The 27779-nt window shown below is 43.6% G+C and overlaps 1 protein-coding gene across 3 annotated transcripts in view; it reads left to right on the top strand.

Annotated features, from left to right (window-relative positions):
* Positions 1-229: 229 nt before the first annotated feature.
* Positions 230-27779, top strand: part of GALNTL6 (polypeptide N-acetylgalactosaminyltransferase like 6) — a 542786-nt gene continuing 515236 nt past the window's right edge. Inside the window, exons 1-2 of one of the 3 annotated variants that reach the window (XM_077353588.1) lie at positions 230-777; positions 1726-2043. In XM_077353588.1, the coding sequence (XP_077209703.1) occupies positions 1906-2043 (138 nt within the window). In that variant the 5' untranslated portion in view covers positions 230-777; positions 1726-1905. Of the gene's footprint in view, positions 778-1057; positions 1104-1725; positions 2044-27779 lie in introns of those variants that run through there. The other 2 variants (XM_077353585.1, XM_077353586.1) reach the window with 2 other exon arrangements.

The following is a 27779-nucleotide window of genomic DNA, read 5'->3' as shown; positions in this document are numbered from 1 at the left end:
TGTCTGTTGTGGGGAGAGGAAAGGGAAGGTGAATGTAAGCCGCTTTGAGCCTCCTTCGGGTAGAGAAAAGCGGCATATAAGAACCCACATGTGGAGCAGGAGGGCATGACTTGCAAGAGGTGGGAATTCAGTTCCTCCAAAAGGAAGCTAGAAAATCCCCACCCCCCTTCCTGGGGTGGAGGGATAAAGGCGCATTCCAAAGAGCCCACCTGTGACGCGGCCCGCCCAGGTACAAGTTGCGCTCCTTCCTGATACCGCGCGCGGAAGGCCTTGGCGGCTGCCTAACAAGCACCGTTTCTTTGTGGCGGCGCCTTAGCCGCGGCCTCCGGAGGCGCTGGGTCCCTCTCCGCTGCTCCGGCTGGCGGCCAGCCCCCTGGCTCCAGCAAGCCCGCGACCATGACGCGCCCGGCCCCCTCCAGCGCCTGCCTCCAGCGCCTCGTCTCGCAACTCCCCGTTCACCTGCAGAGCGGCAGCGGCGGCGGGAAGGGCTGCGCCGGGGGGGCTTGGGCATTGCTGCCGCCAGGCGGAACTTGCGCGCTGGGAGCGGGGCCACCGGGCTCCGGGCAGTCAAGCGGTCGGGGTGGCCGCTGCCGGGGCCTCCCCCGCCCCTCCCCTGCGCTCGCCTCGCCGAAGGAGCCGCTTTGCCGCCGCCGCCGCCTGGGCACAGCTGATCATGAAGGAGCAAGAGGAGCGCAGGAGGACCGATCCGGGAGAAACGCGGCGCCCCTCCCCGCCAGCTCCTGCGCCGGGCTGCGGCGCTTTGGACTGGGGCATCAGGTGAGGGGCCCCGATCCGGCGGGGAGGCGCTGGCGAGCAGCCCCCCGCCCTCACCCCCGCCTCAGTGTATGGACGGACGGGAGGCTGCCCCTCCTTCCCACCCCTTTCCCGAATTGGGTCTCCCGCACGTGTGATGGGAGGCAGGCAGTCCCCGAGGCAGGCAAGCCGAGAGTGGGGAGGGGGCGAGGCGGGAGGGAGGGAGCCTCACGCACAGGGAGGGGGCGTTTGCCACCCCTGCTTCAGCGATGGGGTGGAGGGAGGCCAGTGAGGGTGGGAAATGGGGTCTCAGCCCGGAGACTGCCCACGTCCTCGAGGGGGGCAGGCTGGTAAGTCTCCCAGCATACCGTCTTCTGTCGTGTGTGTTTGTGTGTGTGTGAATTAGAAGTCATGCCAACTGTAGCCTGTTGGAGCGCTTCCCTTGGCCGGGTAGGATGCTGAGGAGAGAAGGGGGGATGCTCTTTCAAGGCAGGAGATGCTCTTCTGTGGTGCTGGGAGAGGGAGTCTTGGAGACTGGGAGTCCTCTTGTCCTCAGGCGGTCCCAGGTCAGGCTCACCTTGCCATCCCTTTCCTCTCTGATCAGCCAGTGCCCGCTGCCTCTTCTGACTATCGGGAGGGCAGGAAGGGGAGGACTCTTTGCTCCCACAGTTGAGCCCCTCTGGTCTTTCCCGCTTCCTTTCCTGCCACTGTGGGTTGAGGAACTGCCCCCCACCCCTGCTTTAAATGGTGCCGTTCCCCCTTTTCCCCCACCCCATCGCTGTCTGTAACTTTTGATCATCAGCGACAGCAGCTCGGCAGCCAATCATATTGACTCCGCTGGTTTGTGTGAATGGGGGGGGGTGCGATTCATAGGCTTTTAGGGTCTCCTCGGATGGTGGGGCAGGGCTGTCGTTGACAGGCAGCGCAAGGGATCAGCACGCAGTGACTCCTGTCTTTGCCTTGGACCCATAGATTACAAACTCCCCCTGTGAAGGGGTGATGAAGCTGGCTACAGAGCTGAAGTTTCTGTTTGCTATTTGGGGGTGAATCAGAAAGGCAGAGGGAGAGAAGAAGCCCCCCCCCCCATCACCAAGGAAGGAGAGGAGTATACCCATCACCTTGGTCCTTCTCTGATATCCACTTCCATTGACCATGAAGAGGAAGCAGAAAAGATTTCTGCAAATGACGTTGTTGTTCGTGGTGACTCTGATTTTCCTGCCAAATATTGGTCTGTGGTCTTTGTACAGAGAAAAACATCTGGTGAAATCCACGGAGCTGGGTGAACAGCAGGTAAGTGGAATGTGATTCCAAACTGCAGACTGCAAAGAACTGGCCAGGCAGAATATCTGTGCAGTTGCTATAAAAGCTAGGATGTTGGTACAGAAGATGCAATCCTTTTCACTTGTCTTCCTATGAAAATGCTTAATCCCTGCTAAAGAACTTACAAGGGAGGGAAGGTTGGTGTAAGTGATCTGGAAAGGAGGGGAGGGGACTGTATCCTGGAAGTAGAAGTTGTAAGGCAGTAATAATATTGGACTTGGAAGACACTTGCTTAAAATTTCAAGGAGTCTAACTGTAAGACAGGAGGCGGTTCTCCACCTTTTCTGGCAGGCATTCTCTATTGTCTGTGGTAGGGCTGAATTGGATGCCCAAAGTTTGGCAGTGGGCAAGCTTTGGTATGCCTGGTAGTGTTAGAAGTTTGCTTCTAATCAAAACACTGCTTTATGTGCTTTGACTTATGTGTAACAACATGGGTGTGGTGTAAATAACTGGATGTGGTTATCAAAATAGACACTTCAATAAAAATCGCTGTACTACATTTCAATGCATTATTATCAGTAGTAATTTCTGTGGAGTGTGCCTCATGATTCTTGCTTCTTCTGCCATTTCACTACTATGAGGTAAGCCTGCGTAAACTGAGAGACAGCAATTTGGGAAAGGCCAATGGCTTAAGTGGGGATTTGAGCCTGTGTATCTCACTGTTCAGCCTAATAGTTTGTCTGTCCAGCACAGTCATTTGTGTTTTCTCTTAAAACTTGCTCCACTTCTCTGCTAACATTTCTAAATGACCCAGTTCTCCTTTTGGCTTAGTGGTGTTGATGTAGTCAGACTCTGTATGCACAGGTGCATCTCCACACACTTCTTAGACTGTTCTATTTGCATGAAGGATTTCTACTTTATGGTTGTCTTCATCATCCAAGATTAACAGCAGTTAACATAACCTATATTTTTGTCATAATTTTTGACTCGTTAAGTTTATGTATAGCTCGTAAACCAAAATAAGACTTGCATTAAATTAAGTGCTTTTTAGAGAGTTGCATTAATGAAAAACTTTAAATCACTGCTGCAAATGAATTAGGAAAAGCTATATTTCTTTTGAAAACATCTCCATAATTTTAACTGTAATGTTTCATATATAGATTATAAATGCATCAGAGGTATATAAGGACAAAGGCTGAATATTTTACCTTGTAGATATTTTATATGATACTGCCCAGTGTATCCTGATATCATCTGATATATTAATATTTTTTAGTGTTAAAGACTGTCACAAGTGTATTTTATCCTTTCCATGTAGTGAATGTTTGAGGAATACTTTGGTCACTAGGAGACACACTAATGCAGAATATGTTACCAGCTGTGAAGATATTGCCAGCTGTGAAGATTTGTTGTAGAAATTTTTGAGTGTATTAAGAGAAAAAGTTATGAAGTGTTCTGAAATGCATAGCACAACACTCTGTTTTAGAAGTTTGCGTTGCATGAAATAATTGCAAGACTGTAAAGACCATTGGAGCACAGGTTATACTAAAAAACCCACAGCTCATGTGAAGGTATCACTTTTGGCAATATTTAATTATGGATATCTTTTTAGCCTTTTGAGATGATTTAAGGAATGCTTCTGATATGGCAGTCCTAAGTAGGGCTACGTTCTTCTAAGACCGCTGACTTAAGTAGACTTAGAAGCATGTGATTTCTGTTTATGTGAATGATTCATAAATTCTTGTTTGTTTACCTTTGGCATTATCTTTAACAGGGGGAAAAGGCTAGGTAAAGAACAACTTATGTGTGAAGAAACAAAATGCCAGTTTAAAAATCAATGCAAGGGCAACAAAGGAATGAACTCAAAAGTTCTCAATAGTAACTTGGTAGAACATGTGGTGAAGGGAGGAGAATTCATGCTAGTAGATCTTTTGAATTCACATTGCGCAAGTAACTGTTCCTTGCTGTACATGAGAGTCAGTTGACTACTTCAAGAAGAGCTAAATGAGATGTGACTTAAGAAATTCATGATCAGGATTTCTGGCAGGGGTTTGTTAAACCTCTCCCCATACCCTATCATGTTCCTGATTAAAATTACACAGTTATATAGGTACATGTATTTTTTTTATGTAAATGAATACTGGCTTGGATGGCAATTTAGATTAAGAAAAATGAGTGAGAGGGAGAGAATTAACAACCACTTCCTCTAGAACTAATTCTCAGATGCAATCTTTCCCCTCTGGTTGTTCATCTGAACTTTAAAAATGAGACATGGGAGATGGTTGTCACTGATCTCCTGTGTAACATCTAGCTAAACCCTAGCAAAACATTTTAAACTGGTCTCAACACTACATGACGTATTATGTATTCTGAGAATTCTAATTCAGTATGCTAATGTGTGAAGATGAATATATATTATAATAAATGGGAACTCTATGCCAAGATGAGGCTTAGCAGTGTACATTTTGTCGATAAGGTGCAAAACTTCCATTGTTAATGTTAGGATTTGGGGGGAGGGTTGTATTCTGCTTTATAGTTTAAGAAAATACACACAGGGGGCAAGAATACATTTGGAATCTTTGTTCCTGTTTGTTAATATGACATTACATTTTTTTTCATCTTTTAGTCTCACAAATGTATGCTTTAAGAAGTGGTGGGAACTCTTCTTTATACCAAAATTTTACAAAATTTAACTTTAAATTTCATTGAAACAGGATCCAATCTGAACTATATTGAGCCTGAGCTCTGCAAAAAAATGTGTCATTTCATTTTTGATGGTTGTATTGTAGAACATATCACTTCGTTATCACAATTGTAAGTCTCAGGAAAAGAATGCTGCATTTTGCCTGTTCTGGAGGAATGCTTGTGGTAGATATGGTCCAAAGTCTTATGTAACATACAAACATATGTCCAGCATATTGACACTGATTACCCTAACTCTAGAGTTCATGCCTTACTTAACATTAATTAGATCCCTGTGTAATTAAGTCTAAAGAACATTAGATTTCTCATTTTATTGTGGGTTTTGACATGTTGCTAAAAACTTTACAAACCATTCAAATGGTGCATGGGTTCTGAAATAGGATTTGATTCGGCCAGCTTTCTTGGTCAGTTTTACCTAATTTTTTAACTTTCTACAGCTCCCATCCCACAAAAGTTTATCCATTTTGGTCCTAGTTTAGTCAAGGGAGAACCAGTCTCCTTTTTCCTGGTGGCTGGATTCAACCCATTGATTGATATATATAAATGTTGAAGGTGAAAAGTGTATAAACAAAATGGCTGGTGGCTTTTTTGAACATGCATATGTTTTTAATAAGGAGAAGCAATATGGGACATAAAAGTAAACCTTGAAGAAGAGTTGGTTTTTATACCCCACTTATCACATCCCAAAGGAGTGTCAAAGCAGCTTACAATCACCTTCCTTTCCTGAGAACTCTGACGGGACTGCTCTGTGAGAACAGCATTATCAACGCTGTGATGAGCTCAAGGTCACCCAGCTGGTAGCATGTGGAGGAGCGGGAAATCAAACCCAGCTCTCCAGATTGGAAGCTGCCGCTCGTAACCACTTCACCACACTGGTCCGGGAATGTTCAATGAAGTCAACAAAATCACTTGTCATTCTTATCTAAAAGGAAGTCATATGTACCAATGTTTAGGTTTAATTGTAACTGGTTTGAATTTTTGCTACATTAATTTAAAATAAATAACAGTGTATTGATTGAGCCTTTGATGGACAAAATGCTGTGCTGCCACTGAAGAGATCTATGTAGTCACTTAGACAAACAACTAAAAAATGGAATATATCAAAGCAGAAGATGGCCATGGAGGTGCTCATCTTATTAAATGTTAAAAGCACTGAAAGATTCAGTACGGTATATAGGAAATTGCACAGTAAATTAACAAACCCTTTGTATTGGTCTTCACTATGATACTGAATAGATATCAGTGGTTGAATCATTTTTGTAGTGGTGAAGCAGCATGTTTACAGAAATAAATCAAACTGAAGTTGTGAAGTCCTGATTCCTGTATATTAAAAATAACAAATCATTTTTTCAAGGTTGCATGTCCTCAAGAATTCTTAAGGAAATGTGACAATATTGCTTAGTTTTGGTAGATGATCAATCTGCAACCACTATCTTCCTTATTATAGAATTGGAACATGAGAAAGGAAGCTTATTTCTCTGACAGCTTTAATTCTATGCTTTTTGAAATGACAGGCTTGTTAATCATATGTACATCTCAGATTAATTGCTAGGCTTATTAAACATGTTGAAGAACAAGCCTAACTGAGGAAGAATCAGCATGGCTCCTATGGGGGAGAGGTGTTCCTTGTTAATGTTTTGGCATTCTTTGAGTGTAAAAAAAAGTTTTGAATTGTTATAAGAAACATTGATAAAATCCCTCACTTCTGATTGGATTTAGCAATCATGAGAAAGATATGGGTACTCTTATGTATTGGTAACTGGTTAAAGAACAGGAATCAGAGGTTAGGCGTAAATGGGAAATTCTTGTGTTTATCAGTAGATTAGTCAAATTTGTAGACAACTCAGATTGTTCAGGAAGATGAAAATCTAAGCAATTTTTTAAAACCTCTAAAATATTTTCCCCAAGAGGAGTGATTTGGAAATAATATGACAAATAAGGCTGAGTGGAAGTAAATATAAAACAATGCTGACAGATGCAAAAAAAAAGAAAGAAAATAAACAAATTCCACATATAGACTGATGAACTCTGAATAAAGTCCACATATAGACTGATGAACTCTGATTAACTAGGAATGTGGAGTCATGGTGAATATGAAACATTGGTGCCATAGTTTGAAGCAACTCAACAGACAATTCCATGCTAAACACTAGGGACCGAAAAATAAAACACTTAGTGTCTTAGTTCCTTTATAGATATCTATAAGGTGTGACTACATTAGGAATATGTCATACAATTCCAATTGATTCATTTTGGAGAGGATATTGTAGAACTGGAAAAGGGCAACCAAAATGAATAGGGGTTTCATTATCTTACCTAAATGAAATCTGAAGCATTTTTAGTTTTGAAAAAAAGAAGAAAATGGGATGGATATGATAGTCTGTAATGAGATAATGTCTCTCAGGCCACATGTGCATGAGGCTTTGGATATTATTGTTGGATCTCAGATATCTCTTGATCTCTCGTTAAAGACATCTTCCTTGACAAAGAGTGACGATTACTAATGATTTAAATGGCTTTAAATGGGGATTAAGCAAATCATTAGCAGATAAGTCTATCAATAGTCATTACCCACCAATGAAACATCCCCTTTCAGAGGCAGTATGCCTCTGCTGGAGGGTGGGGAGGGGTATGGATTCTTGAAGTGGATTGTCCTTTAGGCAAACCCAGCAGTCCTCTTCTTAACCTTCAGGGGTGGACAAACTGTGGCTCTCCAGATGTCTATGGTCTACAATTCCCATGAGCCCCTTCCAGCAGTATGCTGGCAGAGGCTCATGGGAATTGTAGTCCACAAACATCTGGAGAGCCACAGTTTGGCCACTCCTGATAGATACATATAATAAGGTAGATGCAACATATGAAGTAACCGCAAGAATTACCTTGACTAACAGCTTGGTGTAGGGGGTTAAGAGCTTTCTCAGCCCCACCTGCCTCACAGGGTGTCTGTTGTAGGGAGAGGAATGGGAAGGTGATTGTAAACCACTTTGAGACTTCTTCGGTAGTGAAAAGCTGGGAATAAAAAACTGTTCTTCTTCTACAACAGGGGGAGTCAAACTGCGAATCTAGCAGGGGCTCATGGGAATTGTAGTCCATGGACATCTGGAGGGCCACAGTTTGACTACCCTTGTTCTACGATATACAAAAGGAGCAATCCTAAGCAGGTCTAGTTAGGAGCAATTCCCATTTTATTCAATGGGCTTTACTCCTGGGAAAGTGCTGTTAGGATTTCATCTTAAAAAACCTTCCTGAGATCTACTGAACATGTTGCTTAGGGCTTGGGTATAACTAGTGTCAAAGATTTACTTTGGCTGCATCCCATCTTCAAAGCTGCATTAGCCACCAGCATCTGAGGCCAAGTTCTTATGCCCTGGAGGATAATTCTACATCGGGCTTTCTGGTTAGCTACTGACATTTTTGTTTGGCTGCCTAAGTCCCCCAAAGTGACTTGCATGTTATGGATTGTTGCTAGAACAAGGACGTTTTCTTATTGTTTTAAAGAGGGACTCTGGGGGTCTCTTCCTTGACAACAACAAAAACATTCTTCAGAAGGAATATCATTATTGAGAGTTGGAGCCTGCCAGTTTTCCTGCTTGCTCTTGCGAGATTTACCTTATCACTTTAACTTTCACCCTATGTAGTTGGAGTCCATTCAATTCCCACAAGGGGATCAAAACCTGTCCCTGCTCCCTCTGTCACTGGTGTAAAATCTGGTGGGGTACAAGCCATTAAGCAGAAACCCAGTATTTTCAAAACCCTTCTAGCTCTGGCATCTCTAAAACATAATGGCCACTCCACCTATGAATCATGCTGTAATACAATCCAGTTTAATTTCAAAATAGTGGCCAAACTATGATTCCAGATGCACATGTTGGCACTGGCAGGAGCTCATGGGAATTGCAGTCTATGGGCATCTGGAGAGCCTCAGCCCCCCCCCCCCAATACATTATGCCTAAATTTACATTTGCAGTATTTTTATTTAAGTATAATATTTAATAAGCTAAGTATTCCCAACTAAGGATTGTTATACAATAGGATTGCTTTTGTAAAAGCAACATATATATGAAATTAAAATGTTGTTTGTCAGTAAGTGATAACCCAAACTGTAGTATCTGAAGCATTAGACTAAACATTAATGTGCTTCCTGTTCTTTATGAATCAACCACTCTTGTCACACCATGGAAACCAGAGGATTTTTAAGAGGCTGGGTTTTATTATGGTTTCTTTTACTACCCTGTAAAGTCTGATTGCTGCTTTTGAACACTATTTACATTTTTTACAGCTTATTTTACTTTATTCTAACTCTTTCTTCTTTGTCATGTTGTTTCCGAGTAGAGCAGTCCTATAAAAATGTTTTAAATGCCTTCAAAGATCTCTGTCTGGCAGGGACTTGGGATGTTAAAGTTATTTTCCTAACACTCTGTTTTTCTCTTATTTTAATACTTTTTTGTGGCTAATCTGGCAGTCATTCATTAATTGATAGGTAACCTTGACTGAATTCTCTCAGTGAATCTCTAATGAGTTATTACTTTTATTTTATCTAGCACTTCCACAGCATACAAATGATATTCTATGTGACATAATGGAATTTAACGGTATAATGCCTGCTGAGTATTGTGAGGCTTTTAAATGTTCTCATTCTGATGGCTACGGGACCATTAAATGGCATACCAAAGGAGGATGAGGGCAGTCTGCCAAGAGTGGAACTTAAGGAAGGTTTTTGAAGAGTAGCCTCAAAGCCAGCGTTGACCAACTTCTTCCAGCCAAAAATCCTTTCTTTTATTTTTAATATATATATATAATTGCAGTTGTGGCAGCACCCACAAGGGGGCGGAGCATAGCAAACAGCTCTAGAGTTGGCTATGTTTCCTTTTGCAAGCGAACTTCCCTAGCAGATCATGCTGATAGCTGCAGTAGTAGCTGCTGACCTGCAGGTCATTTTTGCCAATAGTCTAATCTTTCTCTCTCCCTTTTCTTGCACCCAGCTCAGCCATATCTTGCAAAGCACTTGAACAAAGTTTGAGTCCAGTGCTTCCACACAAAAGCTTATACTTTGAATAAAACGTTGTTGGTCTTAAAGATAGACTCAACCTTTATTCTGGTGCTTCAGTACAACTTGGCTACCCACCTCAGTCTATTTGCAAAACAGCAGGTAGGATGTTGCATTGAGATAAAACAAGCTTTTAGTCTCTTAATTTATCTCCTTTCACACATTTTTCATTCATTTTTGTCTTCTTTCAACTAATTTTCTGTGTCCTCCCCTTTAATTTTCACTCCTTGGTCACATGACCTCATCCCTTTCCTGCTTGGGGACAGAATGTATTTAAGAGTATGCTGGTACTTTGTATATTGCACTGGTTCTGCTGGGGTGCAAAAGTACCCCTCTTCATTTTCTACTGCAAAAATTCTCCAGTTTGATTTTAGTCCTTTGGAGACAATGGTGGATGGGGGCACTTGCTGTGGCAAGTGGTGTGTTTGCTAAGATTCATCCTGGTGACGTTTGCAAGCACTATTCTGGGATGCTTTGGCTAATGTTATTTAGTAAAAGTTAGTGCAAAGGCAAACTCCCAGCTCTCAAAAAATGCCTTGTTAGATGTTTGGGATGGTCATCTCTTGAGCTTCAGAATGTCTGTTCAGAACTTGAGTGGTGTAATGGAATCCCCCCCATCAAGTCACAGACTACTTATGGCTACCCTGTAGGGCAGGCTTTCTCAACTAGAGTTTTGTGAAACCCTGGGGTTTCTTGATGGGGCACTGTCCTGAATGGGTGTGATCCAATTAATTTTTATTTATATTTTGAAGTTGTTAAACATTTATCAGATGATATGACCATATATGGTCATGTCATCCTACCCACCTGCTCTCAAAATGGCCAATGATGGGCCTGGAGGGGGTGGGGAGGGGAGGGGCCCTGGGTAGGCATGTGCACAGCTATGCTCCAACTATATTCTGCAAGACTGTGTCTCTTCTGGAGTTCCTTGAAGCCTGAAGAATGTTTCAGGAGTTTCTTAATGGTAAAAGAAAGCTGAGAAAGGCTGCTGTGGGGTTTTCAAGACAAGAGACTTTTGGAGGTGATTTACCATTGCCAGCCTCCATGTCAGTCCTGCCAAGCTGCTGAGATCTGATGAGATCAGACTATCCTGGGTTAATCGAGGTCAGGGCTAGACTGAGAGTAATGTGACTGGCCCAGGACGACCCAGTAAGCTTCCATGGCATGAGTGGCGATTTCCCAGAACCTAATCTAGCATTTTAAGAACTATACTACATGGACTCTCATGATAGAATAGCATGTTGGAATTTGAATGTTTATTTACTGGCATGATGATATGAAATTAAATGAAGGAAATGTTTCACTGTCTGCTTTTCTTTTCTTACCACTGAGTAGAAAGTTCTAAGGCCTAACTTGGTTCTGCGGTTTCCTACTAACGCAATTATCCACATGAATTTATTTTCTGGACACTGTTATTATTCATTTTATTTCATTATTATTAATTTTAAAATTATGTTAGAATCATAGAGTTGGAAGAGATCTCCAGGGTGATCTAGTCCAGTGGTCCCCAACCCTTAGTCCGGGGACTGGTCCCGGTCCGTAGATCAGTTGGTACTGGGCCGCAGCTCCTCCTCGTCCTCTTCCCCGGCTGCTGTCTTGCGGGCTGCCCTGCCACTCTGCCGCCGGCTCACTTTTGGTGCTCTCCAGCGGCCTTAAGAGAAGAGAGGAAACATTGCACCGGATCGATGTATTTAGACAGTGCTGTGTGCAAGCAAGATCCAGGTCACACTAGAGGATACTTAAATGAAGTAACCGCTGATGACTACTGAAAACTGAAAACCTAGCAGATAATCTGAGTTCCACCTGTAGATCTCCTTTAATTTGCCCAGAGTGCTTGGAGCACTTTGCATAGATTATTTTTTTATCATTTATATACAACAACTCCAGGGTTGCTAGTTGGCTTCTAAACTACAGAGATAAGTTCCCCTGTGGGAAATGACACCACTGGAGACTTGGTAGCATTGGCCTCTCTGAGGTACTTCAAACTCTGACCTTCTCTGCCTCTGCCCCCAAATCTCCAGAAATTTCCCAATCTGGAGTTGGTGACTCTGCAACAATTCTGTAAGCATCATTAGCTCTGTTCTAGATTTGGCCTGGAAAAAAAGGGTTTCCCATGTGGCTGTTCAGTATCGGAACAGAGTACAGCTAATGTTCTTAGCCCACAGTGCTTCACTGTTCTCATGTTGCCTTTGTAGAGTGTACCTTGATTAGGGACAGGAGCTCCAAACATATTTTTTAATATTACAGTCAACAATAAAGAAAGCATTAGGTCCCATGTTTTCCTGTGAGAGGCCTTTCCTCTGGAGCGGCCAACCAGAATAACTGGAGAGAAGCTTCATTTGCTGGACTCAGGAGGGTGCATAAGACATTTTTATTTTAGGGAGCATTGGGTGGAGGGTAGGCTATATTGGTAAAATTGGCTTTGCTTTTAATGGTGTGGTATTTTTGTTGCTCTGTTGCTCTGGCCTGGATGGGTCAGGCTACTGCTATCTTCTCTGACCTAGTTGGCTTTGAGGGTATTTGCATTGGAAGCCACCAAGGAAGTCCAGAGTCACTGTTCAGAGTTGGGCAGTGGCAAATTACCTCTGAAAATCTCTTGCCTTGTGAGGAGTCGCCAGTAGACTTAACAACACTTTTCACTGCTATTAGTGTACTGGTTGATTGATGATTGTGTTGTTTTTGTTTTCTTTAAACTCTTGTTGCTTTGTTTGTATCTAGGGAGATGGGAGGATATAAATATGTCAAATAAATAAAATATATGTAAGCAGACATCCATAACCATCCATATAAAGCTGCACTGAACAATCCCTGTAATGCCTGTTGTCTCAGAGTTACTAAGGAAAGCTCACAATCCTCTACCAAGTAATTGTAAACAAATGAGTCTCCTCAAGGGATTTTAGTCTAATTATTTATTAGATTAGGGTTGACAAATATGGAAGGACATATAGTAAAGGACATCTTTGGTTTTCTCCCATGCAGTGGATCAGTTTGAACTTAAAAAAATATATTTACCTTAAAAACTAGCATGTCAGTGAAAAGGGTTCTAACCTCGCCTTTTTTTTTGGAGGGGGGAATTGGAATTGGAACAATGTCACTCCTGGCAAATAACCTTAAGTGAAATCATGTAGTTGATGAGATTCTCTAGAAGAAGACTACGATGAATAAGAGTTGGTTCTTATATGCCACTTTTCTCTACCCGAAGGAGTCTCAAAGCGGCTTACAGTTGCCTTCCCTTTCCTCTCCCCACAACAGACACCCTGTGAGGTGGGTGAGGCTGCGAGAGCCCTTATATAACTGCTTGGTCAGAACAGTTTTAACAGTGCCGTGGCGAGCCCAAGGTCACCCAGCTGGCTGCATGTGGGAGAGTGCGGAATCAAACCCGGCTCGCCAGATTAGAAGTCCACTCTCCTAACCACTACACTAAGCTGGCTTTCTAGGATTCAAGCAAACTGTATGGTAAGACATCATTATCCATGTCCCCACACCTGCCCCATCTAGGTAGTTGCCAACTATTGGCAACCCTTATCTCATGTGGTTTGCTTTTTATAAAGACGCAGAACTTTAACAGTGAATTATTTAAAACAAACAAAACGGATGCATTTGTAGATGCATACTGCAGGGTAGTCTGAGTAAGCAACTTTAAAAATGCTAAGAGCTTTTATTATTCATTAAGAACACCAGTTATTATTTTTATTCATTAACAATATGCTTCTGTGGTGTTCAGTTTGCTAGAGGGAGCCCTCCTGTGGCTAATTTAATGCTTACTAATTTGCAGGGATATTACCAAACAGAGAATATTTGGAGAGAAAAAAATGTCTTACATTTCAGTCCTATTTGCATTTCACTATAGCTACAGTGCCAGTTCTTTTATGCTTAAATTAATGTTTATATTTCCTGTGCTTGTGTGGTAGTTTATACCGGCCCATTTTAAACATGCTCAAGCATTAAACATATTTGTGCAATTAGAAGCACAAGGGGCCTTTTCCCCTGCATTCAGGAGGCCTGGGATCTGGAGTTCTCTCAAAATTACCTCTGATTTATGTCATCCTTGTGATGCTGGCATAAGAGATTGTCATAACCCTTGGGAGGGTAAATAAGTTAAATAAAATGCAAACTGCATAAGTGGTTGTTTTCCTTCAAACATGTTAAGCATGGCATGAGAAACAAATAAGTCACAACAGTTTCATTGCTCGTATATGAATTGCATCTCTGACAGAACTTACAGACATGGACATGACATAACTATAGCCTAGGTGGAGACCCCTTAAGAAGCCCATTGTGTACTTTCCTGTGATTTTGTGTTTCTCTAAGAACATAACAAGTAAATCAATTCAATTAATAAAAGTCAGACTATGATCTCCTTACATGACAGGGAATATAGGCAAAAATCAATTCTGTTACATCAGTAGACTGTGTCACAAACAAATACAGCCAATGATAATCCTTTGTCAAAACAGCCAATGAATCCCCTAGAATTCAGTGTACTTTACAAAGAGAAACCAAAATGCTGCTATTAGAGATCAAAGGCTATCACCTCCCCATATGTTGCTTGCTCCATACAACTGTGAGACATTCCTCCCAGGGAATTGCTGGTAACTATTCCATGGCCAGGAAGTCAAACTCAAAATTCCATTACAATGCCATATCTTACAGTCACATAATCACAAATAAAATACATAGTGAGGAATATGGATACACAAGTTGAACAGGGTTAGCATGAATAGTGAGATAAAAAGCCTTTGTCCCTATTGAGTCCTGAGTATGTCATAGTATTGAGTTTTGTAATAACTTGCATTTCTGCAATCTCCCTTTCTAGCTTGTTCTTGAAGTTCCTTTGCAATATCACAGCTACTTTCAGATCCGTTATTGAATGTCCTGGAAGGTTGAAGTGCTCACCCACAGGTTTTTCAATTTTGTGGTTTTTGATGTCAGACTTGTGCCCATTAATAATGATCAGTTACTATGACAGAGTCCCATACTCTTCCTCCATCTGAAGTAAATTTTCCCTCCAAAATCAAGTGTTTAGGACTCAGGAGATCCACATTCAAATTTGTACCCTGCCATGGATATCAGTAGGTAGGGAAATCCTTGTGTCATTTGTTGTCTCTCATTCTTATGGTTGTTGTGGAGACAAAACTGAGAGGACAGAACTCTACATTTTACCCTGAGCTCCTTGGAGGAAGGGCAAGATAGAACCTCAAATACTTAATTTATTTATTAAGCTATTTATAAACCGCCCCTCTTGGGGTGGTTTACAGAATCTACTGCTAAAACAACATCACAAGGAAACCTGGTGTTATTCAACAGATCTGCATAAAGTTATCATTAGTACTAGAAAGAAAGCCCATTTTAACTTGGAATAAAATGGGTGTTAGAGAAGGTAGTTTTGGCGGGAAGGCTTCTGAGGCTGAAGGCCTCCGGTGGGCTGATAGCGGGGCCTTCTGCTGACTGCACAGGGGCCAGGCAGCAGGTGGAGGGCGGCGAGTGCTGGAGAGAGGGCTGGCAGGGTGTTGTGGGTCCGTGGAGGTGCGGGACGGCGATGGCGTGTCGGGTTGCGGCATACCGGGTCGCAGCATACCTGTTGTAGGGCGGCGGCAGGGGCGACGGCAGCAGTCGTCCATTGGCTGAGGGCGGTTGTGGCTCCGTGCGGGCATGGTGGCTGGTGGCGATGGTTTGGTGGGCGGCGGGAGCGACCGGTGTGGCCTCAGTGGCTGGCGGCAGCGGAGGTCGTGGAGATGGGGGGAAGCGGCGTGGCAAGCAGGCAGAGTGCCTGTCATCCGTGGAGGCAGCAGGGCGGTGAGGGCATGTCTGTGTGAGGCGATGGTCTTTGACGCGGCCACCCTGCTCCTTTGCCGGCAGCGAACCATATGGGGACAGAGTGCGAGCAGGGAATCCGGGCCAGGCCAAGTGGCTAATAGGGAGGCACGCTACGTGCACTTCCCAATTGGCCACTTGGCCCTCGAGTGGCACTCGGAGAGGGCCTATCAGGAGCCGCTTTGCTGCTCCTGATTGGCCCTCCACAAGTTTTTATCCCGGACGGGTCCCGCCCTAACTCCTCCCCACAAGGCCTTACTATTTTATTTAGTCTGCAGCGCCCCACGCCGCGAGACATTTAAAGACGTGCTCTGAGGATCTTCTTGTCTTGGGTTATCGATTTGTTAATTTAGCCATCACATACATTTGAAATCAAAATCCCTTGTTTTTATAAGATTAGCCACCTGGTATTTTTTATGAGAGGCAATTTTAAAGAAAAAATTAGGAGCTGGAAAAAATATTTCTGCAAAGTTTGAAAAGAGGTGAAAGTGTAAAGCTAAGATTGGTTGGCTTCACAAATCACTGTTTTTTCCCCATTTCAATTAATCTAGACTCTAGTTTCCTATTTGCAATTATCTAATAAGAATAGAATTGTCATTCCTGCCATAATCACACAGGAGGGGTATGGGAGGGGGAATCCTCCTTTTATCACATATGAACCACCTTGATTGTGAGTGCAACAAAGTCATTAAAGAGCATTATGAGGTAATTAGTCAGCACTAAATCATCTTGCAAGCACACTTTGTCTATCTTTTCTTCTTTAATGCATTTAAAGGGATTTTTAGTCACAATTTTTAAACGTTTGCTGGTTTTCGTGTTCAGTACATGTATTAACAAATATCTATGACAATTTATTGGGGTACTTTCCCCCATCTTTACATCATACCACATTTTCCCCCTGGAAAATTAGTTCATTTTGCTTTATTAATTGTTGACTGGATATTCATTTGATGATGGAAATTATTATAGTATTATAGATTTTCTTTTTTAAAAACGTGGAACTTTTTCGATTGTGTTTACAAGGAGTGATGGTTATTCATTATCATGGAGTGTGCATGAATAACACCCATTAATTCCACAATGGAAAGAGTGTATTGCTATTTTCCAGTCTTTGATGAATGACTACAATTTAAGTTGCCTTTGATATGTACACAGAATGAATGACAAGCTTGAATGGATGTTAGCTTGCAAATACACAAAAGTGACAATCAAACTGTTCATGAAATTTTAATGCTATAGAAAAATATAAAACAAGGACATGGAAATCATTAAATAAAGAAGGCACTCTAAAGAAATGCCAAAATGATAGCAAAGTGCATAGACCACTAAAATGACTTAAATTATCTGGTGTATCTAAAATTGACATTGAAACCGTAGAACAACGTATGATCAAAGCTTCATTAGCTTGTTCAGCATACAAAGTAGGCGTGCTTGGCATTAAACAATGGTTTCACACTGAAGTAAAGGCAAACCAAAGTTAATTCTCAATAGTTGGTGATAAAAACATGAAGGTTTTCTCAGACCCTCTGAAGATCTACAGTGATCAGGAAAACCTACTTCAGCCAAATTAGAGCAGATCCAAATACAGCTTGGGGGCTGGTTCCAAAGAGCTCTCTATTCCCAGAAAGAGCCTGTCTGCATATGGCATTTTAAAATTCCTGCTCTCTGAGCAACCTCCACCAGGCCTGAGTACAAGCTGCTGTTGAAATGGTCTTCAGTTTCAAATGTAATTTGCCAGGAGCCTTGCTGAGCTGCTGTTCGAAAACAACAAGTTTAATTGTTCCCTTGGGGCCAAGGAGCTACTTCAGCAGTTTTTTGTAACCTGGCTCTGGTTGGGGAAAACTGTGCAAAGCCAGAAATGTGGGAAGCGTACTTTGAAAAGGCCAGTAACATTTTACAGTGGACACCCCCAGAGTTTCAAAAATTAGTGTCAGGAGGACATTGGAGTCTCATGTGCTTACATGCCTTGAATAATGATTTTTAGAATGTTCTGGTGAAGCTGACTGATTAGCAGTCACTTTCCCATCCTGCTCTTCTGCTGTTTTTAGTCGTGTGTTTGGCTGAAAGTATTTAAAAGGAGTAGGAAAATATGGAGCTGAAGATCTTAGGAAGCAATATTGGCAGAAGTTGAAAGCAATTCCCAAAAGATCTTGGAAATCTACTCATAAGGTTCCTTGTATTTATGTCTACCCAACTATCTGACCACATTGTAGCATTGTAAACATTCTTGCTTCAGATTTCTAATTGTTCATTATGTCCCTACTTCTGAGTCCCTTCCTCAAGATTCCTAGAGTTTTTCTTTTCTTTTTAGTTTTATTATTGAGTTGTACTCAACCACAAACTTTCCAACTTCAGTTTTCTTAAGGAGGGGGCAGTGATTCCTGCCAATTCTCCCCTTCAGCTGTAGGCCTCTGAGGCTGCCCAAATTTTATTTCTAAGCGGATACAGGATCTCAGGGAGCAGGAGAATGTATTATGAGGGAGGAGGGTCAGGGGGGTAATGGAAAGAAATTGCTGCACCCTCTAAAGTGATCATGTGCACTTAAGTTGTTGGAAAGTATTTGGATGCAGGTTAGCACCACTGGTCTGTTTTATTTCCCCATCTTGTATTGTCTTGTGCACTAATGGAATTACATGCAGGATTTGCTGTGCCTGAGCTAAGTATAGTTGTGGCAGGAGCAGCCAGATTGGGGAAAGAGAAGGGCCCCCACACTGGAAAAGGGTGTCACTCCAAATGTCCTTAAAGAGGGGAAAGGGGGGAGGTTTGAGGAATGGTCATAGATTGGGCATCAACCACTACTTTCCATGTAGGAGACCTGAACTGCAAGCCAGAACAGAGCAGCTACAAACCTGCTCCTTCGGAGTGGGGTGGGAAGATATGACACCTTCCTGGACTTTTTCATGGAGCAATGCCACCTCAGTCTTGTCTGGATTGAGTGTTGACAATGTATTTTAAAAAGGGAATATTGCAAGTTCCTCATTCATACTTTTTCAGCCTGAAAAAGAAATCTCCATTTTATTTATGCTATTTTCATGTGCAAATTGAACATGTTTCTTCATTCTCAATATTCTGTTATTTCACATCAAATCCCCCCATTTACATATCATTCAACACTATGCATATCAATAAATCCATATTATTTGCGGAGTTGGAGTCGCGATGGGTCGGACACGACTTTGCACCTAACAACAACAACAACAACAATGTATCAATGATATCCATTTTGTATAAATACCTTTTAAATTGTGTGCATACATTGGTGAGTGGAGAGATAGTATGTGATTTTCCACCTTCATATCTTCAACTGAAGTTCAAAAGGAAGTTTATGGAAGACCCTATCTGGCCTTCAAAGGATAGGATCCAGCAGGGGCTCTAAGTTGTGCAAAGAAAGCTCTACGTGTGTTACTTCTATTCTAGCCTTTAAAAAAAATGTGAAGAGTTCAGTGGATGGGTCCAGAGGGCCAGTCCTGTCCTCTATCCCCTGTCACTTTGAAATATCAACTGAAAATGCCCTAAATCTTGCGTAAGTGCTTTGGAGATCTTTGCACAAATTTCACAGATTCACTTCAGCAGCTTGCTTCAAATCCATTAATCAAAAGTTGACACCCCCCTATCTGTATTATCATCATGCGGCAAATTATTAAACATTTCTCTTTACCTGCTGCATGAAGAAAAAGTGCTGATGAGGCCCATGTCTTTCTGATCTGCTGCTTGTAATGCATTGCAATTTACTTATTTCCATCTTTGCCAATTATGTGTGGTATTCCCCTCTAAAGCCAAATTTCCTGAAGTATTTAGCAGGCCGATTATGTTGTGTCACCATTTAACTAACATTTTGTTTTCTGGCAACATAGAATACACCTTGCTGCAAACTTGGTAAAATAATGGCTGGGGAGACTGAAGTGTGAAACACCCTTTACTTTAGCACTGCAGAAGTCTTTACAGGAACTGAAATCAAGAAGAATGCTGCTGTCAGGTCGCTTGCTTTGCTAGTGGTCTCCAGGACCCCATCCCCCCCCCCCAAACTAGTCATTCCAGCATGATAGCTTGTTCCAGAAATCTTGGGAATTGTGTTGATGAACTCTGCAACTTTAGAACTGTCTGCAGAATTTCCACAGTAACATCCTTTATGCTATCAAATAATGAGTATTCATAAACTTTGTCACACCAGAGATTCAGAGGACAAAGAAGATAGAGTTTCTCTTCTGGTTGCTGATGGAACAGTTCAGTGCTTTCCTTTTGGCTGAAAGGTGTTCCTCTGATCAGTTAGGCTGAACCTCTCTCTCTCTCACACACACACACACACGCACACACACCGCCTCTGTCTTTCTGATTCATTTGCTTTTAAGTCAGTGGCAAACTGGGAAATTAAAATGGCCTGGAAGGAAACAAAGCAGCAGTGTCAATGGGTGTCAAATAACCCATTGCTTTTTCCAGTGCCACTTGCCATCTGGCAACAGCAGACAGGAGGTGATTGGGTATCCCTTTGCCCTTGGTTGCAGACTCCTGAGAGTCTCTAACCAGCTGTATAACCAGATGTGACATCACCTTGTTGGGGAAAACTCTAGCAATTATCTGAAATTCTATGTTAATCCTACAGCTCTGGGTAAATCCTAAACCATCCCATGTTATCGCTGCATCTATGGATGCCTTTTTGCTCCTCCCTTCAAGCCTACTAAGTGCTAGTCCAGAAAGTGGGGACCCAGAATGCATATTTACTGTGTCCATTGAATCCAGTTTGATGTAGTAGTTAAGAGTGGCAGCTTCTAATCTGGCGAGCCGGGTTTGATTCCCCGCTCCCCCACATGCAGCCAGCTGGGTGACTTTGGGCCCATCATAGCTCTGATAGTGCTGTTCTCACAGAGCAGTCCTGTCAGAGTTCTCTCAGCCCCACCCACCTCATAGGGTGTCTATTGTGGGGAGTGGAAGGGAAGGCAATTGTAAATGGCTTTGAGATTCCTGATAGAGAAAAGCGGCATCATCTGGATTCAGCCCAAGTGCTGTTGACTGTTTCCAGTGCTGGAGCTTGGCTCTATACTCTTTGACTCAGTAGCCCTCCAGTAGAAACATTTCCTGTGTGTTAAATGGACAATCTACACCTACTCTAGACCTCTTTTAACCTTGACACTTTAACCACATTCCATATAACCAGAAATTAGCCCTGATTTTTTCCTCTGTGTACAACTTGTAGGATACATTTCTGTTCTTTCTTACTTACGTAGCCTGAGAATTTTGTAACCAGAGTCCTTTTATATTTTAATATATGATGAAATGATGCAAGCTATATCACATGAGTTTCAGCGAACACCAGCCCCAAGGAAAATGCTTGCTTCAGATTCTCACTCAGATGTTCAGAACTGTTCAGTTGTGCTGGAAGATATATGCAAATGTGGACATGATATATACCTTGTGGACATCCTCATCCTCAGAGTAAATAAGAAAATACAGTTCTATGGTTATCAAGAGCAGAGTTGTTCCACAAACGCGCAGGTTTTAGTATGTCAGAATTTGGAGTATTTTGTAGGGATATTAACAGTCATTTTGAGATATTGTAAGACAATTTGAACAGGAAATCCTAACATTTGATTATAGAGTCCAATAATTATGTCATAAATGTAGTTCAAGAATTAGACTAACTTGATAGTGTGCATATGACGACTCATATGATGCAATTGTGAGTTTCCTGTATTGTGCGGGGGATTGGTCTAGATCAGTGGTCCCCAACCTGTGGGCCGCGGCCCAGTGCGAGGCCGCGAAGGCCATGGCACTGGGCCGCGGCTCCCTCTCCCCGCCCCGCCCCCGCAGTAAAAAACTTCCCAGGCCACAAGCTTCTTACTGTGGGAGGGCGGGGAGAGGGAATCAGGGCCGGGCCGCACATTTTTTGTGTAATCATTTTTGGTAGTAACAATTTTACAGATAAATATCTACTGACAAAAGCTCATAAATCTGCTTTTAAAAATATAGCTCTGTGCTTTAATGCAGTCCCAATAGGTCTGCATCTTGATTTCATGATTTCTCCTGAGTTCAATGGCAGGCAAATTTAATTAAAGTTTAACTGGCCCTTGTGGAGAAAAGCAATTATGCTCTCATGTCAGCTGGTCCTATTGGTGACAGTAACATAGCAAATCCTCTAACACCAGAATATAGGAGAGTCCTGTAGAAGATTATTAATTTGTGTCTGTCTTTCAGGACTGAGAGTAGAGGGGAAGGGAAGACCTTGGCTGAACAGGAGGAACTATGCAGGCATCAAAGTCAACTGGTTTGTTATAGACCTTTATGGACTACTAGGGGCAAAGCCCGTTGTCTCCAAGAATACAACGGGCGCTAGAGCTTGGCAGTGGGAAGAGGAAGGGGAGGAGTTGTCCAGTCTGTAAGGGCATGGGGTTGTCATGTGTGTTGTGTGGGAGGTTGTGGTGGCATGGTGGCAAATGAGGCCAGGGGTGTGGAGATATGGGTGTCAAGAACCTGTGGTGTGGAATGTTTGTTGATTGTGGGAGAGGACTGACCTTTGGGAATTGTGGCATAGTGGTTACAGATGAGCTTTCCAGAGCCATGTCCTCAGATATGTGAAGGGAAAATCAGACTGGAGACTCTTCTTAGGGGAAGATTACATGGCAACTAATTCCCCCCAGTTCTGCGTCATTTCCCTTCTTGTGTGAATTAGGCCACATTCACCGAAATGGCCCTCTGCCCTAATACACATAGGGTAGTCACAGTACACAGGTGTCCACCCTGTTCCTTCTGTCTCCCATATTTTCACTGTTGGTAAAATGTTATGTGCCCACATGGTTCTTTCATGGTTGCTCCTTAGAAGAACGGATTTTTGTACCCTATTGCTTACTACCCAAAGGAGTCTCAAAGCGGTTTACAAACACCTTTTCCATTTGTCTCTCCACAATAGTCAACCTGTGAGGTATGTAGGGTTGTGAGAGATCTGAGAGAACTGGGAATGGGCCGCAGTGACCCTGCAGGCCTCAGGTGTCTCAAAGCATTTTCCAATCGTCTTCCCCTTCTCTCCCCGTAGCAGAGAGATCTTAGATCTTCCTGCACTTTCCAGACTCACAGGACTGATGCTGGTCTGCCTGTCTGCGCCCCAGAATACAAACAGTTGCTGATAAGGGCTGGCCATAACCCATAAGGTAGGAGGGACACTCCTGCACCACTCCCTACCAACTGCAGGCAAAAATGGCTCCTTTGAAGGCTGGACTCTGAGGCATTGTACGATTTTGAAGTCCCACCTCCAAACCTCCAGGAATATTTCCAACCCAGGGGTAGCCAACCTACAGGTGTGGCCTGGAGAGCTCCTGGAATTACAGCTCACCTGCAGAGTATAAAGATCAGCTCCCCAAGCAGAAAGGGCTACTTTGGACAGGGTTGTGGTAGAGAAGAAACATTTAAGGCTTCCCGCACAGGTTGTTGTTGAATTGAAGTACTTGAGGCCTACTGCACAGGGTTGTTGTGTAGATGAAACAGGAGACAAAAGAGCCAGCTTCCTCTGCAGAATAACGCTGTGCAGTGGCCTCAAATCTGCAGAGTTGCAAAGAAGAAAGACACATGGCTTGGCTGTGTCTAACCCCCGGCCAGAGCAGTATTTTAAGTGAGAAGGGGCTTTTCTGTAGCCTCCCTGTCAGCCAACTGTTTGGCAGAAGGGGAAAGTCCCCCCCCAAAAAGGAAGGCCCTCAGGCTCCTCTGCGTTGCTCTTGGAAAGGCCTCCCTCCCCTCAGTCAGGGCCTCTCGGAGGTTCCTTTGCACCAGGCCTGAAGGGGGGGAGGGGGAGCACTCTGCAGCCTCCTGCCAGCTCTGTCAGGGTTCTGAGGCAATTTGCAGTTGGACATGGCAGTTAGGACAGCCTTGGGGCGAAAAGGGCTGGCGCGGCCTCTGTTCTCACCCCCCTTGGCAGCCCTACTGACCTCCTCTCCCTTTGGTGGTCAGGAGCAGACTGGCAGCCAGACTGGGCTGGGTGAATGGAATTTTGGTCTGTCCTGGTGAGGGGCCAATAGGAAGGCACTTTGCGCACCTCCCCATTGGCTGCTTGGCCCTGTATGGACACTCAGAGGGCCCAATCAGGAGCCGCAAAGCGGCTCCTGATTGGGCCCTCTGAGTTTTTATCCTGGACAGGGCCCGCCCTAACTCCTCCCCAGGTGGTCTTACTCTTTTATTTAATAGGACCCTGTCCTATTTAAAGATTTGATAATATTTGGCAGTTGTTGTGGCAAGACTCCTTTCATGAATGGATAGTAATGAGGACTGAAGCCATATGCATTTCCTAAGCAGTTATTTCACATGACGGCAGCCATGCCGGGCTACTGCTGGGAGTTTGTGACGGAGCTGCTTCTTGTGTCCCCATGCCATTTTTCAGTGGCAGACCCTGTCTATCATGGATTTCTACCTCTGCTTGAGGCAGTTGGGACAGAAAGGTTCTACTGTGTGGGGGCAGCGGCATGGGGGTGATACCGATCAATGAAGGGGTGGACTTCTGCAGCCCTGGAAACACCAATAATAAGAAAGCTCCCTATTTGCTCTATAAGAACACAATGTGTGTACACCCAATTCACACACAGCTGTTTTTTCCATTGGCAGTTTCTATAGTTCTTGGCTTGCAAACTTAAATGGACTCCGGGGAATGGTAGAGGACAGGAAGGCCTGGAGGATCATTGTCCATGGGGTCGCGATGGGTCGGACACGACTTCGCACCTAACAACAACAACAATAGTGCTTGGCTAGTGAGAGAGACACAGAGAGAAAGGTAAAGGCCTGTAGGAATAATTTTTTGTTGGAGGGGCAGTTTAGCATGATGGAAAGCAGAGTTATACATTATATAATGGTCTGGCCAGTTGTGGCTTTCCAATTACAACAACTTTCATGGTTCTTCCAAATAACCAAAGCCAAGGGAGCAGGGACAATACAAAGTCATTTCATGCCAAGTTTCAGGATTCCAGAAGGGCAAGCTATTGAGTCAAGTCCAAGAAATCAAGGTTTTCAGAATTCAACTGCAATGATAGTATGTATCTTACTCTGTACCTCGCAGCATCCCTCAAAAAGCTTTATAGTTATAGATAAAAGCTCGTCCCTAAGGATAGGCTTTGAAGGGGCCCCCGCACCCCGAGGCTGGCAGCACGGGGACCCCTGCTGCCCCCCCTCCCTGCCACCCACAGGGAAGCCTCCTCCTCCTGCCCCCTCCCCACCGAGTCCCTGGCTTCCCTGCGGGCTTCGAAGCAGGCCCGCCACATCCCCGCTCCTCTGGTGGCTGGCAGTAGCATGGCATAGTGAGTCTCCCCACTTACTTGTCAGCAGTAGGGAGATCTCCAGCCAGGGTCCTGGCGGCTGCTCTTAAGGCAATTGCGACGAAGTGTGGACTGACAGTTGACAATGGCTGTGGGGGCGGGGCAAGTTGGGAGGGCCCAATCAGAAGGCACTTTGCGCCTTCTGATTGGGCCCTCAGCTGAGTGGCTGATGCTTTTGGTTCAAATTGTGGCTGGGCTGGGTGAGAGCCCAATCAGAAGGTTCTTTGCGCATTCTGATTGGGCCCTCACCCAAGTAGCTGGAATTCTTGTCCATCTGCCTTGTCTGATTTGCCCCTCACCCGGACTGGCTCCGCCCACTTTCTGCCCACTTAGGCCTTAACCAATTATGATACCGCTCCACTGGAGCGGTTCTGGATATCAGTTGCTCAGATGTAATCCTGTAACAACTCATCATGAGTTTCAGCAGATAGGTGACATCTAACCATAAGGCCAGCACTTCTGCTTTTAACCTGCAGCTCTGCTCTAAGCCTTCCTGTTTGCCTCTCTAATGGTGCTGGTGATCCTGCAGGGCTGGAAACATTTGCTGAATCAGAGCTGGGAGGTAGAGGTGACTTTGTGCAAACTCTGAGCTGTAAATCTTGGGGGCTTTTCGCATGCCTTCAAAATCGCACAATGGTTGCCAATTGAAAACGCTACTGATTTGCCATTATGCACAACGTCATTGACAATCTGCCACACACCTGAAACCGATCCGCAAAAAGCGCTTCCTTGTAGCGCTTTCAGGGAAATCCCCAAAAGTGGATTCACCCTCCGGAAAGCGCTACACTCCTGCAACCAATCTGCAACACTAGCGGGAAAGTTCTGTGCGTTACCATTGTTGTGGTTTCTACAAAGTCCCTCCCCCTGGCTCTCTCCTCTGATCTTCCGGCGAAGCGATTGCCATTTTTTTTTCTCCGAGCGAGCCTCTGTTTAGAGGCTTCCCTGGCTTCAGTCCCTCTTCAGAGCTGTTTAGTCACTAAAGCACAAACAACAGAGAAGCCCGTTTGCTGATGTATTTTCCCTTTAATTTTCACACTGTTTTCGGCTGAAAATCGGGCCCGTGGGGGAGGATTTTTTTTTTTCACTTGGGAGGAGCGTGGCAACGATGAAACAACAGCTCAAACACACCTGCCAGCTGGATGGGTCTCTCCGTTGCAACGAATCAACACAGATTCGTTGCAATGGGTGTGTTTAAAAAAAAAAACCTTTCTTAAAGGGAAAGGGGCTGTTTGGGAGCATGCTAATGGCTGCCCATTGGCTGCTTGACGGCCAGGGGCGGGACGAGCTTGGCAATAGTGCTTCCTTTCTAGCGATTTTTGCTGAGACCGGAAGCCTTTGGGAAACTATAGAAACGCAACTGGATTCCACTACAAAGTCAGGTATGCATAATGACGAATTCCACTATTTTAAATGGCGATTTTTCCTTCAGCAAACAATTTGCTTTAAGGATCCCGGTGCGGAAAGCCCCTTGATATGCTTGTACCCTGTTTTTTTGCTTCTGCTGCCTCTGATCTGCTTCTGTTGATCTCTTCCTCTTCTGAGGAGTCCTCAACAGATCTCATTGACCAACAGTATAAATAAAAAAAATGTTTCACAGACTGATTACAGAAGGATGAGAGAACCAGGAAATTACCCTGCCTCCCAATTCTTATGGAAACAGAGGTGTCTTTGCTGTAATGCTTTTTAAAGGCCTCTTTAGCATTCTGTCTTTTAACCCACTGCTCCAATGCATGGTTGCTAAATGATCAGGGAAAACAGAGTCCAGTCTTCTCTCCTGCCTTTAACAGCAGCTTGATCTGATAAAATCAGGGGAATATACTTAAAGCTGTATTGCCTATAAATGCCTAAACAGCAAGCCCTGATGAGGAAATGCAATCCCAGTACAAATGCATATGAAGCTGCCCAGTGGTATGTACTTGACAGCTAGAGCGGATCATTTTTTAAATATCCCCCTCTTTAATGACTTAATCCTAGTATGAATTGCAAACAAATGCAGAAATTTAAGCACACTTTAATATATGTTAGATGTCCATGATTTTGATGGCAACTAGCATTCCAACTCAGTCTTAAACATGGACATACTGTAATTACAGTTACCAACTGCTAAATTGCTCCTCTAGCTGTCACTTTAATATCACTTTAATATCAGTCTGCAAGAAATACCAGGTGATGTTATTTAAAGTAATACCATGAAAAACCTCTGCTAAAGGGAGAGGACCTCATTTTTTCCTCTCTAGTTAGCAATCTCAGACATAATTAAGGCAAACCAAAAACACTCTAAACTCCCATTGACTAAAGGGAAGCAGTCACTTGCCTCTTAAAATCACTAGGAAGATGGTGTGCTTAAATTCATGTGACTGTTCCAAGAAAATCATGCTAATGATCTGAAACAGTGATTTTAAGCTGAGGAATTTCAGAATACACTGCCCCTCCAATTTCAAAAGCTCTAGAGTTTGCAAAATGTAGAATGCTGTGGAAAAAGAAGAGAATTTTGAAATAATCCTGGGAGCCTGGCCAGCTGAGTAAAGATGAATAAACAACTGAAAAGGGGGGGGGGGGGAAGCTTCAAGGACCATTAGGATTAATAACGTTTTTGGCTGATGAACTCCAATTATAGTCAGAACTATCAAATCCTTATTATAGTAATATGTACACGAAACACCTGGTGTGTACACGAAACACCTGGATAAATAAACTTATCAATTGGATGCTGAAAAAAGGAGTAAATTGGGGACAATCAAGGCCAAGAAAGATGACATTTTCATTGAGATATTTACCAAATTGGTAAAATGAGTACCCAGCTTGCTGGGGGGTAAAACGGTAATGACTGGGCAAAGCACTGACAAACCACCCCGTATTGAGTCTGCCATGAAAACGCTAGAGGGCGTCACCCCAAGGGTCAGATATGACTCAGTGCT

The sequence above is a fragment of the Paroedura picta genome, chromosome 10 (genome assembly GCF_049243985.1).
Source record: "Paroedura picta isolate Pp20150507F chromosome 10, Ppicta_v3.0, whole genome shotgun sequence".
In the NCBI taxonomy this organism is placed as follows: Eukaryota; Metazoa; Chordata; class Lepidosauria; order Squamata; family Gekkonidae; genus Paroedura; species Paroedura picta.
This window is presented reverse-complemented; position numbering and strand designations above follow the sequence as displayed.